This window comes from Sus scrofa, chromosome 9 (genome assembly GCF_000003025.6).
Source record: "Sus scrofa isolate TJ Tabasco breed Duroc chromosome 9, Sscrofa11.1, whole genome shotgun sequence".
In the NCBI taxonomy this organism is placed as follows: domain Eukaryota; kingdom Metazoa; phylum Chordata; class Mammalia; order Artiodactyla; family Suidae; genus Sus; species Sus scrofa.
The window spans coordinates 62188812-62214866 of record NC_010451.4 but is presented as its reverse complement, the minus strand read 5'-3'; the positions used below and the strand labels follow the sequence as shown (position 1 = coordinate 62214866).

At 34.8% G+C, this 26055-nt stretch overlaps 1 protein-coding gene across 1 annotated transcript in view; it reads right to left on the bottom strand.

Moving 5' to 3' along the window:
* Positions 1-26055, bottom strand: part of GUCY1A2 (guanylate cyclase 1 soluble subunit alpha 2) — a 409223-nt gene that overhangs the window by 295937 nt on the left and 87231 nt on the right. The window contains exon 4 of the mRNA XM_003130093.6: positions 6560-7278. Within this exon, the coding sequence (XP_003130141.3) occupies positions 6560-7278 (719 nt within the window). The remainder of the gene's footprint in view (positions 1-6559; positions 7279-26055) is intronic.

Here is a 26055-nt window from a genome sequence, read left to right as displayed (position 1 = left end):
ATTTCTTCTAAACACACTTTGGTAAGAGTTTTTTATCATGAATGGATGTTGGACGTTAGGAAATGTTTTTTCTCTATCTATCGAGACGATCATGTGGTTTTTGACTTTTCTTTTGTTAATGTGGTGTATAACGTTGATTGATTTGCATATATAGAACCACGCTTGTGAAACTGGATGAATCCCATTTGGTCGTGGTATATGATCTTATTTATATGTTGTTGGATTCAGTTGGCTAAAATCTTGTTGAGAATTTTTGCATCTATATTCATCAAAGACATTGGCCTATAATTTTCTTTTTTGGTAGTATCTAAGTCTGGTTTTGGTATTAGGGCAGCTTCATAAAATGTCTTTGGGAGTGTAACTTCTTCTTCTACCTTTTGGAAAAGTTTAAGTATTGGTGGTCCTAGCCACAGCAATCAGAAAATCAAAAGAAATAAAAGGTATTCAAATTGGAATTAAATACCTAGGAATCAACCTGGCCAAGGAAGTGAAACACTTATATCTGAGAACTATGAAACATTAGTCAAGGAAATTAAAGAGGACTCAAAGAAATGGAAAGATATTCCATGCTCCTGGGTTGGAAAAATTAATATTGTAAAAATGGCCATACTACCCAAAGCAATCTACAGATTCAATGCAATCACTGTCAAATTACCCCCGACATTTTTCACAGAACTACAACAAACAATCCAAAAATTTATATGGAATCGCAAAAGACCCAGAATTGCCAAAGCAATCCTGAGGAACAAAAACCAAACAGGAGGCATCATTCTCCTAGACTTCAGGCAATATTATAAAGTCACAGTAATCATGACAGTGTGGTACTGGTACCAAAACAGACATACAGACCAATGGAACAGAACAGAGAACCCAGAAATAAACCCAGAAAACTATTGTCAATTAATCTTCAACAAAGGAGGCAAGAATAAAAAATGGGAAAAAGATACTCTTTTCAGTAAGTGGTGCTGGGAAAACTGGACAGCTGCATGTAAATCAATGAAACTGGAACATACCCTCACACCATGCACAAAAATAAACTCAAAATGGATTAAAGACTTAAACATAAGACAAGACACCATCAAACTCCTGGAAGAGACTATAACACAAAACATTCTCTGACATTAACCTTACAAATGTTTTCTCAGGTTAGTTTCCCAAGGCAACAGAAACAAAAACAAAAATAAACCAATGGGACCTAATCAAACTGACAAGCTTTTGCACAGCAAAGGAAACTATTAAAAAAAAAAAAAAAAAAAAAAAACCTAAAAATCAAACAATGCTACTGACAAGGGCTTAATCTCTAAAATAAACAAAACAGTTATATAACTCAACAGCAAAAAACCGACAACCCAATGGAAAAATCAGCGAAATAACTGAATAGACATTTCTTTAAAGAAGATATACAGATGGCCAACAAGCACATGAAAAAATGGTCAACAGCACTGATTATTAGAGAAATGCAAATAAAAGTACTATGAGATACCAACTCACACCAGTCAGAATTGCCAACATTAATAAGTACACAAATAAATGCTGGAGAGGTTGTGGAGAAAAGGAAACCCCCCTACACTGTTAGTAGGAATGTTATTTGTTACAACCATTATGGAAAGCGGAATGGAGGTACCTCAAAAACTAAATATAGCACTACAGTATGACACAGCAATCCCACTTTTGGGCATATAACCAGACAAAAATTTCCTTGAAAGAGACATGTGCACCAGTATGTTCATTGCAGCACTATTCACAATAGCCAAGACATGGAAACACCCTAAATGTCCACTGACAGATGAATGGATTAAGATGTGGTATATATACACAACATTACTCAGCCATTAAAAAGAACAAAATAATGCCATTTTCAGAAACATGGATGGAACTAGAGACTCTCATACTAAGTGAAGTAAGTCAGAAAGGAAAGATAAACACCATATAATATCACCTGAATCTGGAATCTAATATATGGCACAAATGAAACTTTCCACAGAAAGGAAAGTCATGGACTTGGAGAACAGACTTGTTGTTGCCAAGGTGGTGGGGAGGGAGTGGGATGGACTGGAAGTCTGGGGTTAGTAGATGCAAACTATTGCATCTGGAAGGGATGAGCAATGAGATTCTGCTGTATATATAGCACTGGGAATTATATCTAGTCACTTGTGATGATGCATGATGGAGGATAATGTGAGAAAAAGAATTGTGTGTGTGTGTGTGAGAGAGAGAGAGAGAGAGACTGGGTCAGTTTGCTGTACAGTAGAAAACCGACAGAACAATGTATACCAACTATAATAGAAAAAATAAAAATCATTAAAAATAAAAAAATAAAAATAAATAGCAGAAAGCAAGAGAGATGGGAAAAAAAATCTAAAAATAATAAATGCCAGAGAAATTGTGGAGAAAAGGAAATCCTTGCCAACCATTGTCAGTAATGTACATTGGTGCAGCCACTATGGAAAATAATATGGAGATTCCTCAAACCTAAAAATAGAATCAGCATATGATCCACCAATTTCACTCTTGGGTACATATCCATTAGAAAAATGAAACCCTAATTTAAGGAGTTCCTGTTGTGGCTCAGTGGGTTAAGAACCTGACTAGTATCCATGAGGATGCAGGTTTAATTCCTGCCCTCCCTCAGTGGGTTAAAGATCTGGCTCTGCCACAAGCTGTATGTAAGTTACAGACAAGGCTGGGATCTGGCATTGCTGTGGCTGTGGTGTAGGCTGATAGCTGCAGCTCCAGTTTGACCCCTAGCTTGGGAGCTTCCATATGTTGTGGCCCTAAAATTAAAAAATTTAAAACAAAACACTAATTAGAAAAGATACATGCATCCCAATATTCATAGCAGTACTGTTTATAACAGCTAAGATATGGAAGCAACCCAAGTGGAAATTAACAAATGAATGGATAAAGAAAATATATACAATGGAATATTACTCAGCCATGAAAATAATAAAATATTGCCATTTGCAGCAATGTAGGTAGACCTAGATAATATATTATGCTTAGTGAAATAAATCAAAGACAAGTATTACATATCACTTATATGTGGACTCTAAAAAAAAAAATCACACAAATGAGTGTATAAGCAAATCAAAACAGACTGACAAAGAAAGAAAATAAATTAGTTGTTACCAAATGGAAGAGAGAGGTGTGGGGTGAATTAGGGGATTAAGAGATACTAACTACTATGTACACAATAGATAAGCACCAAGGATAGTACAGGGAATTATGCCCATTTTCTTGTAACAATTTTTAATGCTGTATGATCTATAAAAACACTGACTCACTATGCTGTACACCTAAAACTAATGAAATATTGTAAACCAACTATACTTCAATTTTAAAAAAATAATCTAAATTTGTCTAACCTACTGTAAAAGGCAGTTTATGCTCAGGGAGCAGTTCTAGAGAAAAACAAACATAAAAATTAAATTAAATATCTCATTTATAATTAGAAGAGCAAAGAAATCCCCAGATAATTCTGATCAAAGTTACATGTAAGTTCCACAGTGCTCATTTACAGAAAAAAACCTAATGTCATTTTGTTCATCACTAAAATTACTGTTTAGTATTTGAAATTCTCTAACAAACTATTGTGATTTAAAAAGAGAAGGAATGCTCTCATTTTCCCAAATGAAATTAATTTTAAGTTAAAGTCAAGTAATGTATTCTTGACAGCTGGATGAAATTTGTCTCTCGACAATATCACTATGTTATGTTAAGATTAATAAATATACTTTAAACGTTTTAGTCATCATGTCAGAATAATGATAGGCATGTCTAGAAAAGAAAAAGGAGCATTTTGGAAACTGATTTGACCACAGAAAATCAAAAGTTAGTTAAGTCTCTCCTTATTCTTTGAAAAATATTTCCCAGCCTTTTTTGAAGCTTCTAATTAATAAGGCAAATGTGATAATAATATTTCTGGGGATTGAAAAAGAACTATGTTGTTGTTATTATGCTTTTCCTTAGTTCTGTCTAAACTTGAGAACAGAAGATGAATAACAATGCTATTGCTCTATTGCAGGGACGATGTATTTCAAATGCTGGACTCCTTCCACCCTGTTATTAAAGGTCTTTGAAGCACTGCAACTAAGAAATAAAAAAAAAGGTCAGAGGAACTCATATTATTTACTGTTTCTCAAAATCTAATGCTGCTTCAGGTTCTGCCTAAGCTAACCAGTCTATTTTATTTTGGAAGCTTCTGGCCCAACAAAGTGCTGTAACAAGTGAACATAAAAGATATTAATAGACATAGTTAATAAAAAACTTGATTCCAAACTTCAGTGAATCTGAAAAAAGACTAGAGATTTTAAAGCAATGATAGCCTACAAATAATAATAATAATAAAAACAGATCCAAACAAAGCACCTGAAGAATTTATGACAAGTGGTCTTCTAAGTCATTCATTATTAAGAAGACAAAGCCAAGTCATATTGTGAAGTTGTTAGGTGGGTTTGATATTTCTCTAACATTATTCAACCTACTGATCTCCAGTACTTAGTTCTATAAGGCAAGAAGAGAAGAAGAGAATGGATAGGAGGAATGTTACAAGGGGAAAGGAACAATAATAATAATAATAGTGGTAGAGGTAATAATAATGAACAAGTTATTTAATACTGAATCCTCAAGCCGAAGATATGATAAGAATTTTTCATGGGTTATGCCATTTAATCTTCACAAATAACTTTCTGAGGTAGGCAGCCTAAGTTTTCACAGAATTATTTTAACTTAGTCTTGATAATAGGATGAGTTATCCATGGCTGAAAAACACAGATTCCCCTCTGCCTCTCTGAAAATGCATCCAATGCCTCTCAGTGACATTCCTGCTTCTGGTAACCAACACTTAAATCTTTATAACTCATTACTGAAGAATCAAGATATAAATTATTTGAAACAAGGATGGTGGTTATCTCACCAAATTGCTCACAAGTGTCTTCTACCTCTAATCATATAGTTAAACATTGACTGACAACACAAAGACTGTGGTTTAGCAAAAGCATTTCAGTTCATTCTGCAAATGACTAACCATCATTCAGCTGCATGATTAGCTCTTATTTTTTATTGTTTTCCTCTTTTATGGCAGGCATAGTGGTTCCTTAGTATTAAGTGTATAGCCCAAATAGTTAAATTATCATGAAAGCCTTCACTGTTAGACTAAAGAATACATATCTCACATTATTGAAAAATAGCACTTTCTTATCAAAGCCCAATATAAAATTAGAAAATTCAGAAAACATGGAGTTATTAACAAGACCAGCAAGTATGGGAAAAATAATGATTTTTTAGAAAAATTCAAATTTATCAACAGAATCAAAATTTTTAACCAAGATTTTCTTCTTGCCATATTTTAGGAAATTATAAATTTGGAATTTGGCAACATAATAGTTCAAAAATATTATTCATCTGGTTATGATTCCATGCATAACTTTATTGACTGTAATTTTGTTTGGACCAATTGTAGGCTCCCAAATTTCCTATTCTGGCAAACCCAGGTGAATAAGCAGAAACGTAAACAGGATGAGAGGATTGCTATCTTTATTCTAACTAAAAATCCTGCCTATTGCTTTATTTTTAAACTGCCACTAACATGTTTAAATTATAATTGCATCTTCTCAATGAGCACAGTTCCTCATTATTGTAACTGGCAGGGGGCCTTGGCATTTGAGTCATCATTTCATTGTGTCTATTTCTTACCATGGTATACAAATTAAATAGACATTCAAGCCAGATGAAATATAGGAGGAAAAATCTGAAGCAGTAACTTCAAATTGAATTAATTTTTCTCAAATCTACAAAATGTATAAAGCAATTAACAGTTGGTAATAATATATTCTACTTCAGGCACATTTTCAAAAACATTAACTTCAGTTCTCAGGCCAAATCTCTCCAAGCCGAATATTGTAGTTTTGTAAAACAAAACCAACAGCTTTAATATTTCCTAAATTGAATGATAGAATAATCCTAGTGTATTCTGTATTCTCTCAAAGAATGAACATATTCTCAAGAAATGTGTTTTTATCAATACTAAAGTTTAATCAGAAGAGAAGTCTTAAGATAGTGACTTAATTTTTAACTTTTAGAAAATACATTATTCTGCACCTTAAGAAAAAAAAGGATATAAACCATATGTTCCTAGATTATGAAATTTAGAGCATAACATATTCAAAGTATAGCTAGTGTTTTACCCACATTTATTTAGGTTATCCTTCCCACAATGTTGCAATCAGTCTTACCATTTCTGTCACAGTTTGACTTAAATCAATGGAAATATTCATGGATTTACAGTATCAGGTTGTTAGTGAGTCCTATCATTTTTATAATTACTATGGCTAGTAAAAATACATTTCTTCTTTTTATATGATGAAATAAATTAATGAAAGGGATTATGCAAATGGCTGGGAATAAATCCAAATCTTTTTTGATATGTCCAGGGGCCAGTAATTTTCTAAATGGCACACTAAGCTCTCTTGCCTAAATAATTACAAGTACTGCCAGCATGTTATCTACTGAAACAATTATGTAATCTCCTAGTTCCCACCACCCACATCAAGTCACTTACCTTTTCTTTATTCTCAGTGCCAGAAGCCTCAGGCTTGGTCCTGATCACAAACGGAGTAGACAGTCGCAGCAGGACCCTTTCAAAGGTGGCATTAATCTTTGGAGAAACGATCTCGAAGCAGTCCTCAAACATAAGCACTTTGTGAGTGTCACATCGGAGCTGTTTCCTTAGTCCTTCTCCCAGCTGAAGGACTGACATGTGGGGGTCAAACATCAAGTGGAAAGGGAAGGCTCTGCAGAAGGTGTTGATGCTAATTCTCAGGTCTGCAGGAACTTGGGAGGTTCCCTGTGGAAGGTTCTTCGTGATATTAGTATTTTCACATTGTTTGATAAGGAAAGAAAGACAGCTACAGTTGCCTGGGTTTGAACCATCTGAGCACAGTTTCTCATTTGCAACCTGATCAACTTCTACATCCAGCCGATAGATCTTCTTTCCTGCAGCTTTAATCATCCCAAGCATTGCAAATCCCACAATATGGTGAGGGTGGAAGTAGTGAAGCATAAGAGTACCTTCAGGGAGCTCTTTGCATAGGAATGACGGAGACTCCAGAGTGGCCTGTTTTCCAAAAGAAGTTCTAATGTGTTCCAATAAAGCATCAAAGCCATTAAAAAAGTCCTGCAACGTGCCACCTACAGCTCGAAGAACTCTTTCATTCTCATCGAAGCATATATTAAAGAACTCCTCACCAAATCTTTCTTGAATTTCCTCAAACTTCAAACCTAGAGACAAATGGAACCAAAAGTTAATGAAGTACAGCATAAGTAATTGAATTTATAGCTTTTGTAATGTTTATCAAATGAGGTAGCTAGTGAGTGCAGCAAGAGAGGTATTTCCCTTTGAGAACCTCAATTACTCAAATAGTTTAATTCATATATTTTGAGTTAAAGAAAGAAAAATTTAGTATGTTCATGATGCTTTTGAGATGTCAATAAGCATAAACTTTGGCTGTTGTTGTTTGTTTTTAATAAACTTTATTTTTAGAACAGTTTTAGATTCATAGCAAAACTGACCAGAATATAAAGATATTTTCCAAGTACCCCCTGTATCCCACACACACTACCCCTCATAACTATCGATATTGTGCATCAGTGTTATGTTAGTTACAACCAATGAACCTACACTGACATATCAATATCACCCAATAGTGTTTATTCTTGGTGTTGAGCATCTGAGTTTTGACAGATGTACAATAACATGTGTTCACCATTATAGTCTCTGTGCTCACTATTATAGTATCATACAGAGTATTTTTTCTGCCCTCAAAATTCTTTGTGCTCTACTCTACCTATGCATTTCTCCTTTCCCTCAACCCCTGAAGCACTAACTTTTTAAATGCTAAGCTAGCTATACTCTTTTCTTTTCAATACCCTATTCCATGTGTTGTAATTATCATGAATAATATATCTTCCTTAATGATTTCCCTCATCTTTAAAGAATTTGTGAGGCAACTATAAAATTGTCTCCATAATCATGTCCATTCAATATTACTATTTTGTTTACCAAAATTCATTTGTTAAGTGGGAAATATCAACCAGAGAGGGAATCTATAGTACATGGGCAGAGAAAGGTATCAGGTTATCTCATGTAAACAGAAGGACTTAAATTAGTAATCTCAGAGAAAGGCATGAAGGTCAGCTAGACCCCAGGAAGAGAAAAACAAAACAAGGAAATAAAACTGTGAAATGATTTGCATTCATTCTTTCACCTACAAAAATAAGAGAAAATAAAAGTGGAGTAAGAATCTGAACAGACAGAGTTAAAGGCCATTGTTCAGTTTTCTCAGTTCATATTCTTTCCCAAATGCCATAGTAAAAGGAAATCTACTTTATAACAATGGATTATAATAATTTATAACAAATATGCATACAACATGTTATATGATAATTAGAAGCAGAATAACCTGTGATCTAGTTAGATCAACACTTGAAGATGATTAAAGGAAAAATACAGAGGAAACATATTGGTCCAAAGAGGAAGAATGTATACAGCACAGATAAAAGAGTTGAGTCGGTATCCTAAGAAACTTCTACGTTAACACATGCTAGAGCTTCTCCTTTGACTTCAGCTGAAATCAAAACATCTATTCTACATATTCATATTTTATTGTCTCACCTATCCCATCTTATAAGGAAGTCCTAAACGTTAGGACAGAAAAAAAAAAAAAAAAACAGGTCCCTTTGCTAGTGTCCCATTAGAATGCAAAGCAGTCTAGGCTGTCTTTAAGACTTAGTGTGCTGTTCCTACCTTTATTATTCCCTTTGAGTTCTCTCTATCTGGTGACATGATAAAACATAGGCAAAAATATTATCTTAAAAATAGAGTCTAGACACATCAAGTATTTTTGAGAGCTTACTTACTACAGAGTCTAAATACTGTGGTAACTAAGTTAAGAGGTTAGTTTGACAAAGTTCTTAAAATCAATGTGAAATTAAAAGAAGTAGAAAATTTAAGTGAAAAACAGTCCCTTTATAAAGAAGTATTTCACATTAATTTTAGTTTCACAGATTTGATGTTCAAAGCAAGCTGAGAAAGTTACCTGCTAGGATAAAAGCATCACTACTCATCTCACATTGTCATGTTACAAGACTGAACTTCAACATATGTTGCATTCACAACAATAATGCCAGCTGGAATTAATAATAATAGCAGTTATCTGTCCAGTTCTCTGGTTTGACAGAAAACAAGATAGATGATATTCACTGCAATTTGGCTCCTGCTCCAACTACTACACTGATACACTTTTATAATTATTTAAACCAGTACATCCTGTTTTGTCCTTACCGTACTTAACCTGTTTGTTTGTTTGTTTTTTCCCATTAGTTTGACAGTGTTCATCATCTCTTCCTCCTAGAACTTTATTCCCTGTTGGACTGCATACCGTACTTTCCTGGTTTGATTACTAGCTATCTGAAAAGCCTTTCACTAAAATTTCCTCCTACATCAAACCCTTACATAACCATCACTATAACATAACTAAAAAATTCTATTATATACAGGAGTTCCCGTTGTGGCGCAGTGGTTAACGAATCCGACTAGGAACCATGAGGTTGCGGGTTCGGTCCCTGCCCTTGCTCAGTGGGTTAACGATCTGGCGTTGCCGTGAGCTGTGGTGTAGGTTGCAGACTTGGCTCGGATCCAGCGTTGCTGTGGCTCTGGCGTAGGCCGGTGGCTACAGCTCCGATTCAACCCCTAGCCTGGGAACCTCCATATGCCGCGGGAGCGGCCCAAGAAATAGCAACAACAAAAGACAAAAAAAAAAAAAAAAAAAAAAAAAATTCTATTATATACAAATCAATGTCCCTTTAATGACAATGTTCTTTGTTGTTAATGATTTTTAATTATGAAATTCTTTTGAAAAACTAACTTCAGAATACGTAAAAATATCTATAATCTATGTTTGCTGAATGACAAAATCCATGTACCACTGAAAATATTCTATGGATTGCTTCTATGTTTTATTTCCAATGCCAGAAATGCAAAGAATCATCCAGAAAATAACAAGTAAATTCACCAGAGGCAAAAAAAATAAAAACTACTTGTGAGTATAGCAGTCCATAAACTATAAATCCTTGATGCTTTAAAAAGCACTTCTACAAAAAGCTCATCTATACATAAGATATAATAGTTAAGTCTCAAATGATAAGGCTAAGGCCTACCATGGTGCTAACGTGCCTTGTATCAATAAAGAAAAATTAAATTATTTTTAATACTATACGCGAATACTGTACATGGTAATTCTATATACACCATATTCAATTAACTAATAACTTCTTTGGGTCTCAGAACTCTTAAACTGTACAAAATCAGAAAAGAAAAATTTTTAAGAGTTTGAAAAACTAAAACTAGACAATGACCACTTCAACTTTTACAAACATGCTATGAATAAAAGCCCAAGACTTCCACTTTAAATATCTCAAAATTTAGAAGTTTAAAGAAATTAGTTCAGTTCAGCAACACTTCCAAGGCTCCCCTTATAATTTAACCCTCTCAAAATAACTCACTTAAAGCAGACACAATGCTCATCTGCTCATATCACAAGAAGCTATGACAGCTTGACATATGGATCTTCAAAAATACATTTCCTCAAGAGGAAAAACTTACAACAAAGCTGCTTTCATTAACAGGTAAGTTAAAAGAATTTTAAATTACTGTTAATTCACCTCTTTAAAACAATGCAGAGCCTAAACACTCACATCCCTTAGCTATAAATGAAATAGGAAACAACCATTCATAAGAACTAAGCATTCTAAGTGTTTGCTTGATTAATATAATCAAGTTCTTAGGCTACCATTGTGCCACATCAAAGGATACCAAGACAACTAGATACATATTTTTCTCTCATGGGTCCCTACAGATAATTTAGTATAGAGATATACAGGAGGTATAGAGAAAAGAATGTCTGAGTTTCTCCTCAAGGAGATAAAGTGTGAAAGAAAAGTTGAAGAAAAAGTAGATATGCAAAGGGCCAATAAGAAAGGAACAAGCACTCTAGCAGATGGAGTAGCCAAGAATAGTCAGGGAAGGGCAAGGACTAAGTGCATAATGGCTGGGAAGCAGAGGGGTTGAGATGAGTTGTTAACTAATCAGCAAGGTAGATTTAAGAGTTCCAAGACCAGATATCAGCCAAAGAGATACTACAGTGTCTGTAAAAGATTATACTTATTGAATTAGGTAGTTCCTATAAGAAGGGATAATTAGTGCCAAGTAGTGTGCCAAATATTTTCATAACTTTAAAATGTTAAAAATTCCTAGAGGGCAGAAGATCTGAACAGACAATTCTCCAAAGAATACATACAGATGGCCAATAAACACTTGAAGAGATGTTAAACATCATTAATTATTAGAGAAATGCAAATCAAAACCACTCTGAGGTACCACTTTACACTGGCTAGAATGGCCATCATCAAAAAGTCTACAAACAATAAGCGATGGAGAGTGTGTGGAGAAAAGGGAACCCTATTACACTGTTGGTGCAAATGTAAATTGGTGCAACCGCTGTGGAACACAGTACGGAGACTCCTCAGAAAACTAAAAATAGAATTACCATTTGATCCAGCAATGCCACTCCTGGGCATCTATCCAGAGAAAACCATGTTCATTGCAGCACTATATACAATAGCCAAGACATGGAAACAACCTAAATGTCCATCAACAGAGGAGTGGATAAAGAAAATGTGGTACATATACACAACGGAATATTACTCAGCCATTGAAAGGAAAGAAATAATAGCAGTTGCAGCAACATGGATGGACCTAGAAATTACCATGCTAAGTGAAGTCAGCCAGATGGTGAGACACCAACATTAAATGCTATCACTTACATGTGGATTCTAAAAAAAGGATGCAATGAACTTCTTTGCAGAACAGATACTGACTCACAGAATTTGATTATGGGTTCCAAATGAGACAGGTTGTGGGGTGGGAGGATGCACTGAGGTTTTGGGATGGAAATGCTATGAAATTTGGTTGTGATGATTGTTTTATGACTATAAATGTAATAAAATTAATTGAATAATTAAAACAATGGTAAATAAGAAAAAAAATTCCTAGAAAATGGACATTTTTAATTGCCCCCATTTTAAAAGTAAGGGATGTTATGAACTTTGTCCATGTTCACACAATTGTAGGTAGCAAAGCCAGGTCTCCGAGAAGAGTCTGTCCAATACTAAATCTTGTGTAATAAACATTACATGATATTGTGCAGAGTATCAAATGAGTAAAACATCTGCATGGGGGAAAAATGCATATCTTGCTCATTGATATATCATCAGTACTGAGCATTCTGCCTAGCATTTAATAGGTACTCAATAAATAATAGCTGAATGTTGAAAAAAATTAATGCATCACTGAAGTCAATAGATGGGAGCTACAAAGAGCAGTTATCAAATGCCATGCAAGGTCAAGTAAAAAAACTTTAAACTGGATTGGTCAGAATTTTAGGGACCTTTGACATAGCATGTCAAAGACATGGAGAGGTGGAGGCAAAAGACTTAATATAATGTGTTGAGGAGTGAGGGGCAGATAAAGAAACAGAACATTAGTTTTCAGCTGAATCAGTATAATTAGAGAGCTAAATTACTTATTTTATAAAATTGTTTTTAAATACCTGACCTCCAAGCTTGGAAAGGGAAATGTTAACTTTATTGAGAACTGAGAGAATACAGAAAGATACTGCACCAAAAATATGCACTGACTGGGTCCTAGATCCTCTAAGGGGAAGATTTATTAATAAAATAGGGAAATTGGTGTCTTTCTAGGTCCAGAAATCATCTTTATCACCCAGCAAATGTATCAGTCTCCACAAACATATAAAAATACCAAAGCAAAAGGTATATTTTGCAATTACTTAAACTTCAATCGAGGAGCTGAATACTTATGAACTACTCACTTCTGTGAATTGTGGACATTCCTTAATTATTTTTTGATTATTACTTAGTTTTCATCCAACCAAATATCCAAGAAATGTAATTCAATCACAAGGGTATCTCCAAGTCGAAGAGGTTTCAACATTTTAATGCAATATTTATCCTTTTAGAAAAACAATTACTTTTCCAGGTTTACTGAGATATATCAGTTTAAAGTACACAATGCGTTGATCTGATGCACATATATGTTGCAAAATGATTGGCACTTTACCATCAGTTTATACCTCCATCACTTCACAAAATTACTGTTTCATTTTTGTGTGTGAGAACATTTTAAATCTACTCTCTTAATTTTCAAATGTATACTGCACAATTGTTAACTATAATCACAATGCAATGCATTAGATCCTTAGAACTTATCATCTTCTAATAGGAAGTTAGAACACCTCCCCATTTCCCTCAGCCTCAGGTAAACACTATCCTACTCTCTCTTTCTATGAGTTTGGCTTTTTTCCACATATAAGTGACAGCATACACTATTTGTCAAGAATAATTTATTTTATCTAGCAAGACCATAAGATGTTTCTCAACTGTGTTTGAAACCCAGATGACAAAAATTTGTAAAAATGGTATTTGTAAAAATACCATACCAATCTACAAATAAGTAAAGTTAGTCTGCATCCCAAAGATTTAATGGTAAATATTACATATGCATAAATAATAACAGAAGAAAGGTGGAAAAGATATACCACTGCACAAATTGTAATTTTAAGGGAACTGTTTTGAATCTGATTTCTTAATACAACTCATTTGAATTTTGGTAGGGTGGGAAAAAACCTTTATAGCTTGACTAGTTAAATAAGTAAAACATTTGCAATAAGAGTAAAAAGAAAGGTCCTTATCAATTTTCTCTTAATCTCTGTTAAACAGTGATTTCCTACCACTTGAGAGGCACTTAACTCTTCTTTTATTGCATTTGTGGCATCTCTGTCCTCCCCAAAAAGAATACAGCATGTGTTATATATTTAAGTGTAGGTGAACTAAAATTAATTTCTCTTTATATTTTAAGTATTAAATATAGTAAATTCTTAAGACACAAAAATATTTGGGAGGGTTAAGCTTACAGTTTGTAATTTTGAGAATATGCTAATGTATACTTTAAAATATACAGTACACAAATATTACATGAGAAACATGGACTAAGGGATAAAACCAAACCCTGAGTGATGCAATGTATTTCTTCACCCAGAAACTACATCTAAAAAGCAGAACATCATAAAAGTACAGTCCAACATTATCAGTTGTTACTCCTTATTTTCAAATAGCAAAGCACATCTTTCTGGCTTTTTGTGATATACCAGATATTCCTTGTATTATAAATATTCATCTATGATCCTTCCCTTGACTGTAAACAGTTTAGTAGGACAACTCATTAAATGTACAATCTCTAAAAACAGTATGATCTAGAAAGACAAAAAGGTAGCAGTGGAGGAAGGACTACAACCAAACCAGTAATACAATGTCCTCCTGAACTATAGAAAATCTTGACGGAAAAGGCACAAATTCCAGCCAAGGTTGATGAGAAAACATACAATTGATTCACTTGGATATACATCTGCAACCAATACAACATTGTAAGTCAACTGTACTCCAATATTTTTTTTTAAATAATTGTTCTTACTTGCAATTCTGGCAGCTAGATGATGATAGAATAATATATGTGGAATACTGAAAGAAATTAAATATAAGAATTCATTACTTAGCCAAGATATCTGGCAAAGATTCAGAAACTATATCACTCAAAGAACACCTGAGGAAAATAATTGAGAAAACACATTAACTAAGCAACAAATGAAATGGAAGAGTCCTGGTGAGAGAAGATGGTAAAAAGTAAAAATATCAAGGAGCAATAAACCTTGCAACACACACACACATTTTATACATATGACAGATCATTTGCAAATTTTGATTTTTTATCAGTAGCTTCTGAAAAGTCTACAATTAAACATTTTAATTAAAATTTTCAGTAAAATAGAGATATAGAGAAACTGCTCAAATACAATAAATGCTTCTTTTCAAAAACCAGAAGCAAAGCTTATTCTAAATTGTGAAATACTAAGAACATTTCAACTAAAATCAGAAATTAGACAAATAAGTTTGCCATCACCATTGTTATTCAATATTATTTTCCAGGTTCTAACTAATGCTATAAAATACGAAAATAAAATAATTACTAGGCATATATAAGGAAAAGTACTATCTCCTTTTGCTAATAAAGATAGTATACTTAGAAAACGTAGAAACTCTTTCAATGTCAAGGCTCTTTCTTGCTTTTTTTTTTTTTTTTTTGATGTGCAAAACATTTACAATGCTATTTTAAATAATATTGAATTGATAAGAAAACCCCAAATTAATCCACCCCAAATTAATATGAGTTTAATGCATTTCCAATTATAGTCTCAACACGTCTTCTTACTAGCACAGTAATTTTAATATTCATATGAAGAACAGGATAGGCATGAAATTCACAAATAAGAAGATTACTGAGGAAGAACCAGATATTGGAATAAATAAAATGCTTTATAATTAAAACTGTATTTCTGGAGTTCCCGTCTTGGCGCAGCGGAAACAAATCCGACTAGGAACCATGAGGTTGGGGGTTTGATCTGTGGCCTCTCTCAGTGGGTTAAGGATCTGGCATTGCCTTGAGCTGTGGTGTGGGTCACAGATGCGGCTTGGATCTAGTGTTGCTGTGGCTGTGATGTAGGCCAGCAGCTACAGCTCTGATTAGACCCCTAGCCTGGGAACCTCCATATGCTGCCGGTGCAGCCCTCAAAAAGACAAAAAGGCAAAACAAAACAAAATAAAACCTGTATTTGTATAGAAACCAAGAGATTATTGAATCATAATGGAATTCAGAAGCAAATCTGTGTATATAAGTTTCAACATCACAAAATAGTGTTTTAATTTAACAGAGAAAGAATGGCTTATTTGATAAATGGAACTAGCCATATGGGAAACAACAAAATTGAATCCCATCTCACACCACAAAATAATAAAATAAAATTCAAGATCAATTAAAAGTTTAAAATGCAAAACATAAAACAAATGCATCTGTGGAGTTCCTGTCATGGTGCAGCAGAAACGAATCTGACTAGGAACCATGAGGTTGAGGAGTTTGATCTCTGGCCTCACTCAGTGGGTTAAGGATGAGTGTTGCTGTGAGCTGTGGTGTAGGTCGCAGATGCAGTCCAGATCCGGCATTGCTGTGGCTGTGGTGCAGGCCAGCAGATGTAGCTCCAATTAGACCCCTAGCCTGGGAACTTCCATATGCCACAGGTATGGCCCTAAAAAGCAAAAAAAAAAAAAAAAAAGTATATCTACTTAAATCCCTCCCATGATTATCCATTGCCCTTAGAATAAAGCCCAAACTCAGTACGGCTTGATCCAGCTTTTACTTAAGACCCAAGCTCATCTCTCCCAATTTCCTCACTTCACATCTCACAAGTCATTATGAAGCATCTAGAGTCTCCTGAGCATGCTCAATAATGTCTCTCTCACTTTTAGGTTTCTATCCACACCACACTACTTTTTGCATTTTATTTTGTTCAGTTTTGAGTTTTAATTGAATACTGTTCTCTGACTATTCAGCTTAGATAGTTATTCTCTTATATTCATCTTGCAGATTCTTACACTTAAATTCCTCTAGAATACTTCCCTTGACACTCAAAGACTGAGATATATGCCTCTACTTTTTTGGTTTACAAAGCACTTTGTGATTACCCCCATCCTATCATTTATCACACAACAGCTGTTGCTAGTCCACTCCTTCCATCAGGCTTAATCTCTTTGAAGACAAAGGTTATGTCCTATTCACCATTTATTCATTTATTAAAAAAAAAAAAAAAAAAGAGAGAGAGAGAACTGTTCTTAGTGTCAGTGCTGAGCACTAGGGAAACTGCAGTGATCAGAACAGATGTGGGGCTAACCATCGCTGAGCTTTGTGAAAGACAGAATAAGCCAATAAATGTACATATAATCCAACATAGAAACTACATGGCCATATGTGTTAGAACAATAAGGTGCAGAATGCTATGAGAGCATATAATAGGGGCCTAATGTAATCTACTGGGTCAAAGAAAGCTTCCATTAAAAAGTGACACATCTGAAATACAAGTAAAACTCAACTAGGTAGCCAAGAAGGAGCAGACTGAAGGAAAGAAAAGCCATTCCAGACTTAAGGAACATGTATACAAAGGTCCTGGAAGAGAAACTAAAATGAAGCTTTTGAGAAACTAAATGAAGACCACACTGTAATCCTAATCGCTGGCACAATGACTGTTTGTAGCGATATTTTTTGAATGAATAGATAAAAGAATCACTTAATGAATGAAAAAATAAACATGGCTGTGTGCGGCTGAACACATGTCTATGTATAATATACATGTATATCATATACGATGTATACATAGATATGTTAATAGATCATATATGTTATGTCTATATATACACACACGTTTTTATATTGCAGTTTTTATATTGCTATTTTTCATGCCCTTCAATACTCAGTGGTAGGACTTTTTACACAAGTATGGGTAAGTTATGCTAAACAACTAATTTAATAAGTTTGAATGCTTATTATTTGATGAATTACTGTTCCTTTGTCAATGAATAGCCACAGGTGAGAACTAAGAAATGGATGGACTCAGGACAGCACATATATAATCAGGCAGCCTTATCAGGGCTTTGTGTTATGCTTGCTATCAGAAGCTGCCCATCTGTCAGTTGATTAAGGGCTCGTCACATTTTCCAGCCTTCCTTCCTCAGCACTCAGACACACTGCTGTGGAAGACACTAAGCCAGCAGCCACACATCAGTGTGGTGCAGATTCAAAGAATGCATAAATATGAGCTAATTAAAGAGGAGCTGCATGAGCACCTGTTTCATCCTTGCACTCACACCTGGGCTCTGCCTCTGAAATGCAATCTGCCACATTGTGAAAATATGTCAATATCTCACAGGCTTTGAAATCTCCCTACAGAGATGAACCCTTATAATTTCTCATGTTTTACCAATCTTTTACCTGATGGCTAAGAAGTTAAAGAAGAGGATTACTATTATGCAAATGCATAGTTTCTGGCTTCTGCTAAAGATAACTGGCCCAGTTCAAATTGGAGGTCACAATAGTGGCAGCAGAAGAGCATAATTTCCACAAGGATGGGTTATCGGAGGGCTTAGAGCTGTTAATCAACACTAATGCCTCTTTATTTTTTTAAGTTTTTTTATTATAGTTGATTTACAACATTCTGTTAATTTCTGCTGTACAGCAAAGTGACCCAGTCATATATTCATATATGACTCACATTATTCTCCATCAGACTCCATCACAAGTGACGAGATATAGTTCCCTGTGCTCTACAGCAGGATCTCATGCTAATGTCTCTTTAATTGTTATATTATTTATAATGGCTAAATCGTGATCCCAAACAGTTTTGGGAGCTATGCCTCTGTCCAATTTGTAAGAGAGGATTAACTTCTGGAATAAAAGTACTGTGGTTATAAATAAAATTGATAAGAATATGAATTTTTTTTAACAATTTTCCTATTGAATTAGGTAATAAATACTTTGCAAATTTCTAAAATAATGTTTCATTAGCCAAATAGCACTGAATTTTACATGTAACAAAAATTAATGTATCATGTGTCCATGATGTAGTGATAGCTGTAGCTTACAACAGCATTTACAGCATTCACAAACCATCCTAATACTTTTATACTTCTAGAGGATGACGAGTTATTACATATGTTCATTTAAAAGAGAATCCGAACTTACAGACACATCAGTTCACACAATGTCAATGCATGAAGTTGACAAGCAAACCAGAACATCACTGGTTAACTCAATCCAACCACCTTCAAAAAATAGCAGTTCTCATAGAAAATCATCCTTCCTATACTTAAAAGCCACCTGGGATGAGGAGTTCCTGAGAACTCTTCCAAGAATGACTATCTCTAGCAATCACAAAGGTCCTTTCTTCTTCCATCAAGGCTAAATCTATTCCTATAACTTTACTCAACTGGTCCTATTATATCCTCTTTGGTGATTTGAACAAATCTACCTGCTCTCCTAACCTCCTATCCTTTACACATACCTGAAACTCGCTCTAGCACTCTCCTTCGTCTTCTCATCTTGTGCTTTCAAAGAACCAATTCAAAAATGTATTAAAGGCAACTCTAAAGAACTGTTTTAAATGTATATACATACATGTATAAATATATATACATACAAAACAATGGTACATTACAAAAAAGACATAGTATATTGATTCAGAAGTTATGATTTGGAGGAAAACAAGAAAGCAGTGGATAGGAGATCTACAGCCAGAAAAGAGGAGCTAACATGAGATGCTTTTAAGCCAGTATTACAGTCTTTTGTGTATATGTGCTAAAACTTGGGAAAATAGATGCATTTACTCCTCCTTACTAGAGCATATACCTCAAACTACTTTTCAGTATCATATTTGATTTACTTGCCCTGCTATATTCACATTTTTCATACCCAATTGCCTTTTCACCACACATATAAGATGTTGGGCTGTGTAGGAAAGTAATTTATGGCTGCAAAGAAAAGTATCAATGGCATGCATAGGGACTGAACTCATAAGCACCGCCTCTTTGGCATCGTAGATGAGGCCACTCTAGGAATGGTTGAAGCTAGCACCCCAAGCAGAACAAGCATTCATATGTAATACTATCTCAAAGTGAATCTGACAGGAACACTGAGCTATGTTTGTCATACCATACCTGAAGATATTCCACTAACAGAACAGTGGAAAGCCTGAGACACGCACTAATTAACAAAAATTATAATCTTTTGGAGTTCACGTCGTGGCGCTGTGGTTAACGAATCCGACTGGGAAACATGAGGTTGCGGGTTCAATCCCTGCCCTTGCTCAGTTGGTTAAGGATCCAGCGTTGCCGTGAGCTGTGGTGTGGCTCTGGCGTAGGCCGTCGGCTACAGCTCCGATTCGACCCCTAGCCTGGGAACCTCCAAGGGGTCGAATCAGAGCTGTAGCCGCCGGCCTACGCCAGAGCCACAAGAGATAGCAAAAAGAAAAAAAAAAAAAAAAAAACTATAGTCTTTTAAAGTTGAGATAAAAGGAAACACCATACCTGAGTTCTTCCAATATTATAATGGAAACTACAATCTTTTTGGTTTCATGGCTTATTTGATAAAAAGGTTATGTTCCTATGGTTCTTTCACTTTTGTAATACAACTGTGTTTATTTTCTCTGTGTCCCTTCCCAATTTTTGTACATACCCACACATATACTGCAGTTGAATTCACGTAATAATGTACACAAAATATTTATTTATTTATTTTTCTTTTGGGGTAACATTTCATTATTTGCGGATGCTGGGAGTATACAATGCTATCAGCTCTATGCTGAGACTTGCTCTGGGAACTGCCTCCAGGTGAAGAAAGCTGCCTGGCCCAAAGTCTTGTACCCTCCTCAGGGCAGCCAGCATCCAAAGAGAATTAGCTTGGGAGGTGGTGAGCTATAAAACAATGATCTCTGCCTCAATGGGGAGCAAGTCTGAAGAGATCGCTGAGATATTTGTTGTGATTGCCCCTACAGACAGCTCTCCCATTCCACTTCACATCCTCACAGGGAAAGGTCTGATAAAACTATTAGGCTGCAAACACATGCTATCTTTCAAGAAAAAGAATGACTCAAAGGGTGGAGCTATGAATTACAAAAGGTCTACTGGGAACTACAAAAGAACTACTCAGGTCTTGAAACCTACCCTTTTGGTTTGCCTGGCTGGGTCATTGATCTGGAGGGCACTATCCACTAGCATTCTCCAGCACAAATCTCCATCTCAGAGTCTATTTCTTGGGGAAACATAGCTATGATAGTATTATAAACATTTTCTCATACTGTAGTATAATCTTTCCATATAGTTCTCAATGAAATGGCTCTTTAATGTTCTCATAAGCAGATTTGTTTTCATTGACTGTTTCCTTATAGTTGGACTGTTGGTTTTTGTCAACATTTTCTAAGTGAAAAGAGCATTCAATGAACAGAATCAAGCCATTTATAATGTTTCTTCTTGTTCTGAACTACTTATTAAAAAAAAAAAAAAAATGGAGTTCCCATCGTGGCACAGTGGTTAACGAATCCAATTGGGAACCATGAGGTTGCGGGTTCGGTCCCTGCCCTTGCTTAGTGGGTTAACGATCTGGCGTTGCCGTGAGCTGTGGTGTAGGTTGCAGACTTGGCTTGGATCCTGCGTTGCTGTGGCTCTGGCGAGGCTGGCAGCTACAGCTCCAATTAGACCCCTAGCCTGGGAACCTCCATATGCCGTGGGAGCAGCCCAAGAAATAGCAAAAAAAGACAAAAAATAAATAAATAAATAAATAAATAAATAAATGGAGTGTGGGCCAAAGGTTTTCCTTTTATTGATATTAAGGCTTTATAGATCATAGCATTGTAAACACAAATCCAATAGTAAGATACACCACTAAGATGTATTGGGAACTGGGACAGATTATTTTATGTATTATCATATCTTTAACCCAAGACTCAGAATAAGATGCTTGAGAGGCTCAAAGAGAAAAAGAAAACAGAATGGTCTGTATTTAACTTCTGCAGCTAATTCTCCTGTATTTGGCTAAGTAAATCAGAATCTATAAAATAATAGCACCCAATATATCATAAATATTTGTTGAATACATGTATGTATGGATGAATATTCCGGTTGCATTAAATTTTAACTGAATTCAAGAGGGCTCATTAATGTAGAAATGCAGGTAATTTAGAAAATATAGACTGGATGCTGAGAAGCCATTGACTTTAAGTTCTTGCATAGTTCCCTTTTCAAAATAAGAGTGATAGTGGTGGAGACAGTGGTAGCATATGTGGATAAGCAGAAGCTAGCAGAGGAGCTAAAATGAAGAGCTAAAGAGGAATAAAATAAATTAATAGCTAATAAAAACACTCAGAGTCAACCAGAAAACAGTAATCTGTTTGCTATTGCATCAAGACACTCCACACCACAAGTTTGTGGAAAGAAGTTCCAGAGACAGAAGATATTAGTGAAAATCCAAATCTTTAGATTTGGAGCAGTTGAGGAATGAGGGCATTATATATCTAGTGAGATGCACTGGCAGATCCTATAGACATAAGAATTATCCCCGTTCTTGTCTCTTAAAATGCCTCAACAAGAATCATTTTTCAAATCAGACTTTCTCCTCAATAATTTGTGAGCACACCTTGCTCATTCCAACATGTGTCTTGTCACTCACAGTGCCTCTCCTGAAATCTCCAAAAGACCACCCCAGACAGGGAAAAGCAGAAGAGAGAAAGGGGAGAGGAATCTACTTCTTAGGAAGAAGAGGGAGGGAAAAAATACATCACATAGGAGGCAGAAAATACTAACAAACAGAAGCAGGAGAAAGGAAAGTGCACCAAAAGCTTAGTTTATTATTACAGATATATTAATAGGTAAGCTCAGGGCTGTCTTACCCATAAGATGTATAAAACAAAAATGTCTAAATTTGGAGCTCTTCTTTATCCCATAAACTTTTATCACTTTCCCACCACTTTTTAAGTCCTAAAGGAAACAAAAGGTTACATGAGAGGTCTTTCTTAATATTTGAAAGCAAACAAAAATGCATTATCCAAAAGGTCAACCACATTCAGGACTTGACAGGAAAAAAATATTATAAAGCTGTAAGATTTTGAATTCACACACAATGAAAAAGGCCACATTCTTTTCAAAGCACTTCTTTAGTACACTGCAGAAGAGTCATAATTAAAGTCAAAAAGCATGCTAGTTTTTCTCTTCTCAGTCCATTCCTAAGCCTCGCCAGAATATTGCTGCTATTTCCTTTCTAGCTTCCAAAAGAATGTCAAAGGTCAACATAGTTTGTATTTTTCTATCCAATTAACAGTGAAATAGTTGGCATGGTGGACTAAAAGCAAATAGATATTTGAGATTTTTTTCAGTCTTATGACCATGGTAACCTTCTTCTAAGTGCAGATCTCACAACATAGGGAAACTTCTTTTTAAACAATGAGCCAAACAAATTCCACTGTCTGTAGAACCTACAGTACAGTAGTGCTTTACCACTAACATCCCTGTTTCACTAAGCAGAACTACCCAAGGACTCAACCTAAATAAGATAAGAATAAAACCATGAAGTCAAGAACCTATGTGGTAATACACAGATTTAGTCTATCACTTGAACCCCTCCTATTTGCCTAACATTTATACTAAGGAGAAAGCAGGGACATTGGTTTGTGAATAACACTGTTACTTGGATGTGTGCCTCCCATTAGCAACTAGATTCATTCCATCATTTAATTAAAAATTTTGTCCCCAGATAATCAGGATTGTGAGGTCCATGGAAGGATGAAAATGTATGTGTAAGTGAAGGGGGGTTTGAGGGGGTGAGTGAGGGAAGTTAAGGAAACCTAAAAGACCTGAGATGACATCTATCTGCCTCTTATGTTTGCTTATGGTCATAAATAAGTTTAAATCAGAGTATAATTCACTTAAATCACATTATTTCTATATAACAAATAATATTTTGAAGAATTAAATAACTATGAATCTAAAATGAATAGCATTTTTAAAAACATTTTTTGTCTATTCCAACAAGAGGGAAAATGAATATCTAACATGTGGTGGATGCTCTGCCTGCTATTAATTTTAAAATCTGGGCAGAGGTAATAATTTTAACCATATATAATTGTAGTCACAGGGTTTTCCATCATCTTCTAAATAGTTTGTTTTAAACTCCTATTAGCTCAGTTTAAAAACTAAGCAGTTACTTAGTGTGATGTCTTGCTTCAGATGAAGAGTCTATTTAACTAATTGTACACACTGCTATACAGAGAGGCAGAAAGCACTACTCTTAAATATAGAAATACTTTTATAGCACATTGCAATATTTTCTAATTACTGATGACAGACTGTGAAGAATAATTTACCATGGGTATTTAAAATGTCATGGAAGCAATAAAAATGCAGAGTCTACAGAAAAGATTATGTCAATAATTAATGAGGCTCCTGAATTTAGGAAAAGTGTAAAGTGTTTGGGAGTCCAAAAATGTCCTAACATAATAGTAAAAGGATTTCAAGAAAAGAATATGTCCTAGTATAGATACCACTCATTATAGTATCAAAAAAATAGGTAACTTAGGTAACAGAAGTAGACAGCGGTTTTATCACTAAGTCAGGTTATAAGGCCAAAAAACTTGAGGAAAATAAACTTCATAGATGGGCTCCAATCTGGACTCTAATTTTACAGAACTTGATGCTTCCATGGATATTAGGAAAAGCAAAATACTCTTAAGAATTAAAATAGACTGCAAGCTCTTAAACTCACTTATGTTTGTTGTTTTAGTTTAGTTTTGGATATTTTTTAAATAAAGGCTAAAACCAGGTAGAAATAGAAAGTCCCTTTGGACTTATGATGTATATTAAATATGCTTTTATTCAATACTTTTTAGAAACATTTTATTTTGGAATAATTTTAAACTTAGAGAAAAGTTGAAAAAGTACAAAGTTACCACATTCTTTTACCAAAATTCACCAATCTGTTAAAAATTTACCCCATCTGCATTATAAATCTCTCTCTCTCACATACACCATTGGACAACAAATAGCAGACATCATGCCCTTTTACCACTAAATTCTTCAGTGTATATTTCCTGAGAACAAGGATGCCCCCTTACATCAGTAAAATTATAAAGATAAGGAAATTTAACATTGGTACACTATTTCCTAAACCGCAGGCCATATTAAAATTTTTCTCATGTATTCTCAATTATTCTTTGTAGCTACATTTTTTCCTAGTCCAGGATTGAATATAGGACCATATATTGCTTTTGTTTGTTGTGTTCTTTAGTTTTCCTTCCTCTAGAACAGTTCCTCAGCCTTTTGTTGTCTTTCAAACAACATTTCTCAGATACCTACCCTTCCAAGGACTCTGCCTTGTTGGTATAGTTACAAAAGATTGAACATGGTACCAAACCACTTGGTACTCACAGTCAAATTGAAGAGAAGGATATGTAGACAAATAGGAAGCACATCATGAAATGTAGTATAATAGAAGTATAAGCTGGATTCCTCCCATTTCTATCAGCTCAAAACCCTTGTTCTCTGGATCTGTTTTCCTATCTTTCATTTGGAAATAGGAAAATACTTCCATAGTCAGAATGATCACTGGTAAAAGTTATTTATAAAACAGCTTTTAACTCAAGGAGTTATCTGAGGTATAATATAGAGTACTACGCAACAATATAAATTTAAATTATATACACACACAAACACACAGAGATTATGGGGGGTTGTTTTTTATTTTTTAAAAAGCAGGGATGGTTCTAAACAGAAAATGTGTAAAAAAATTACCATTTATTTTCAGAAACAGAGAAAATCTGGACATAGTAAAAAGAACAGTGCTCCTTTTCTGAAGTTGGAGAAGCTATATTCTAAGCTCACTCATTTATTAGCTAGGTGATCTTAGATAAGGCACTTACAACCTGGGCCTTAACACCTCATCGTAAAATCAAATAATAGTAGTTAACTATAGAGTTTAATGAGTCACAAAATAATATATGTGAAATTTTTATAAAATTGTATAGTTTATAAATATATGTGTGTGAATGTATATATGTGTGTACATATGTATATATGTGTTTATACATATCCTTATGTATATAGGTATATATGTATATGTATGTACATGTGGAGATAGAGAAAGAGAATGAAAGTGAGAGAAAGCTTCTAAGGATGCATTTGATTTGCATTTTTTTTTTTCTTACAGGATCCTCCCTCTCACCACTTAGAAGAGTTTTGAATCTCAAACTTCTCAGTCTATTTGGGGGTGGGGCACTTGCCTCTCTTGGGATGGCTGTCTTCCAGTGACCCCATACAAGCGGCATTCCATTCTGTCCACTAAGTATGGAAGTTCTATTCCTTATGTGCTAGGAGGGAAGAGATTATGTCTGCCTCACTCATTTTCAAATTTCTATAACTAGCACAGGCCTGAGTACTTAGAGGGTACACAACAAATATTTCTGGGATGGTGAACACCAGCTGGGACATTTTCTAGCCCCA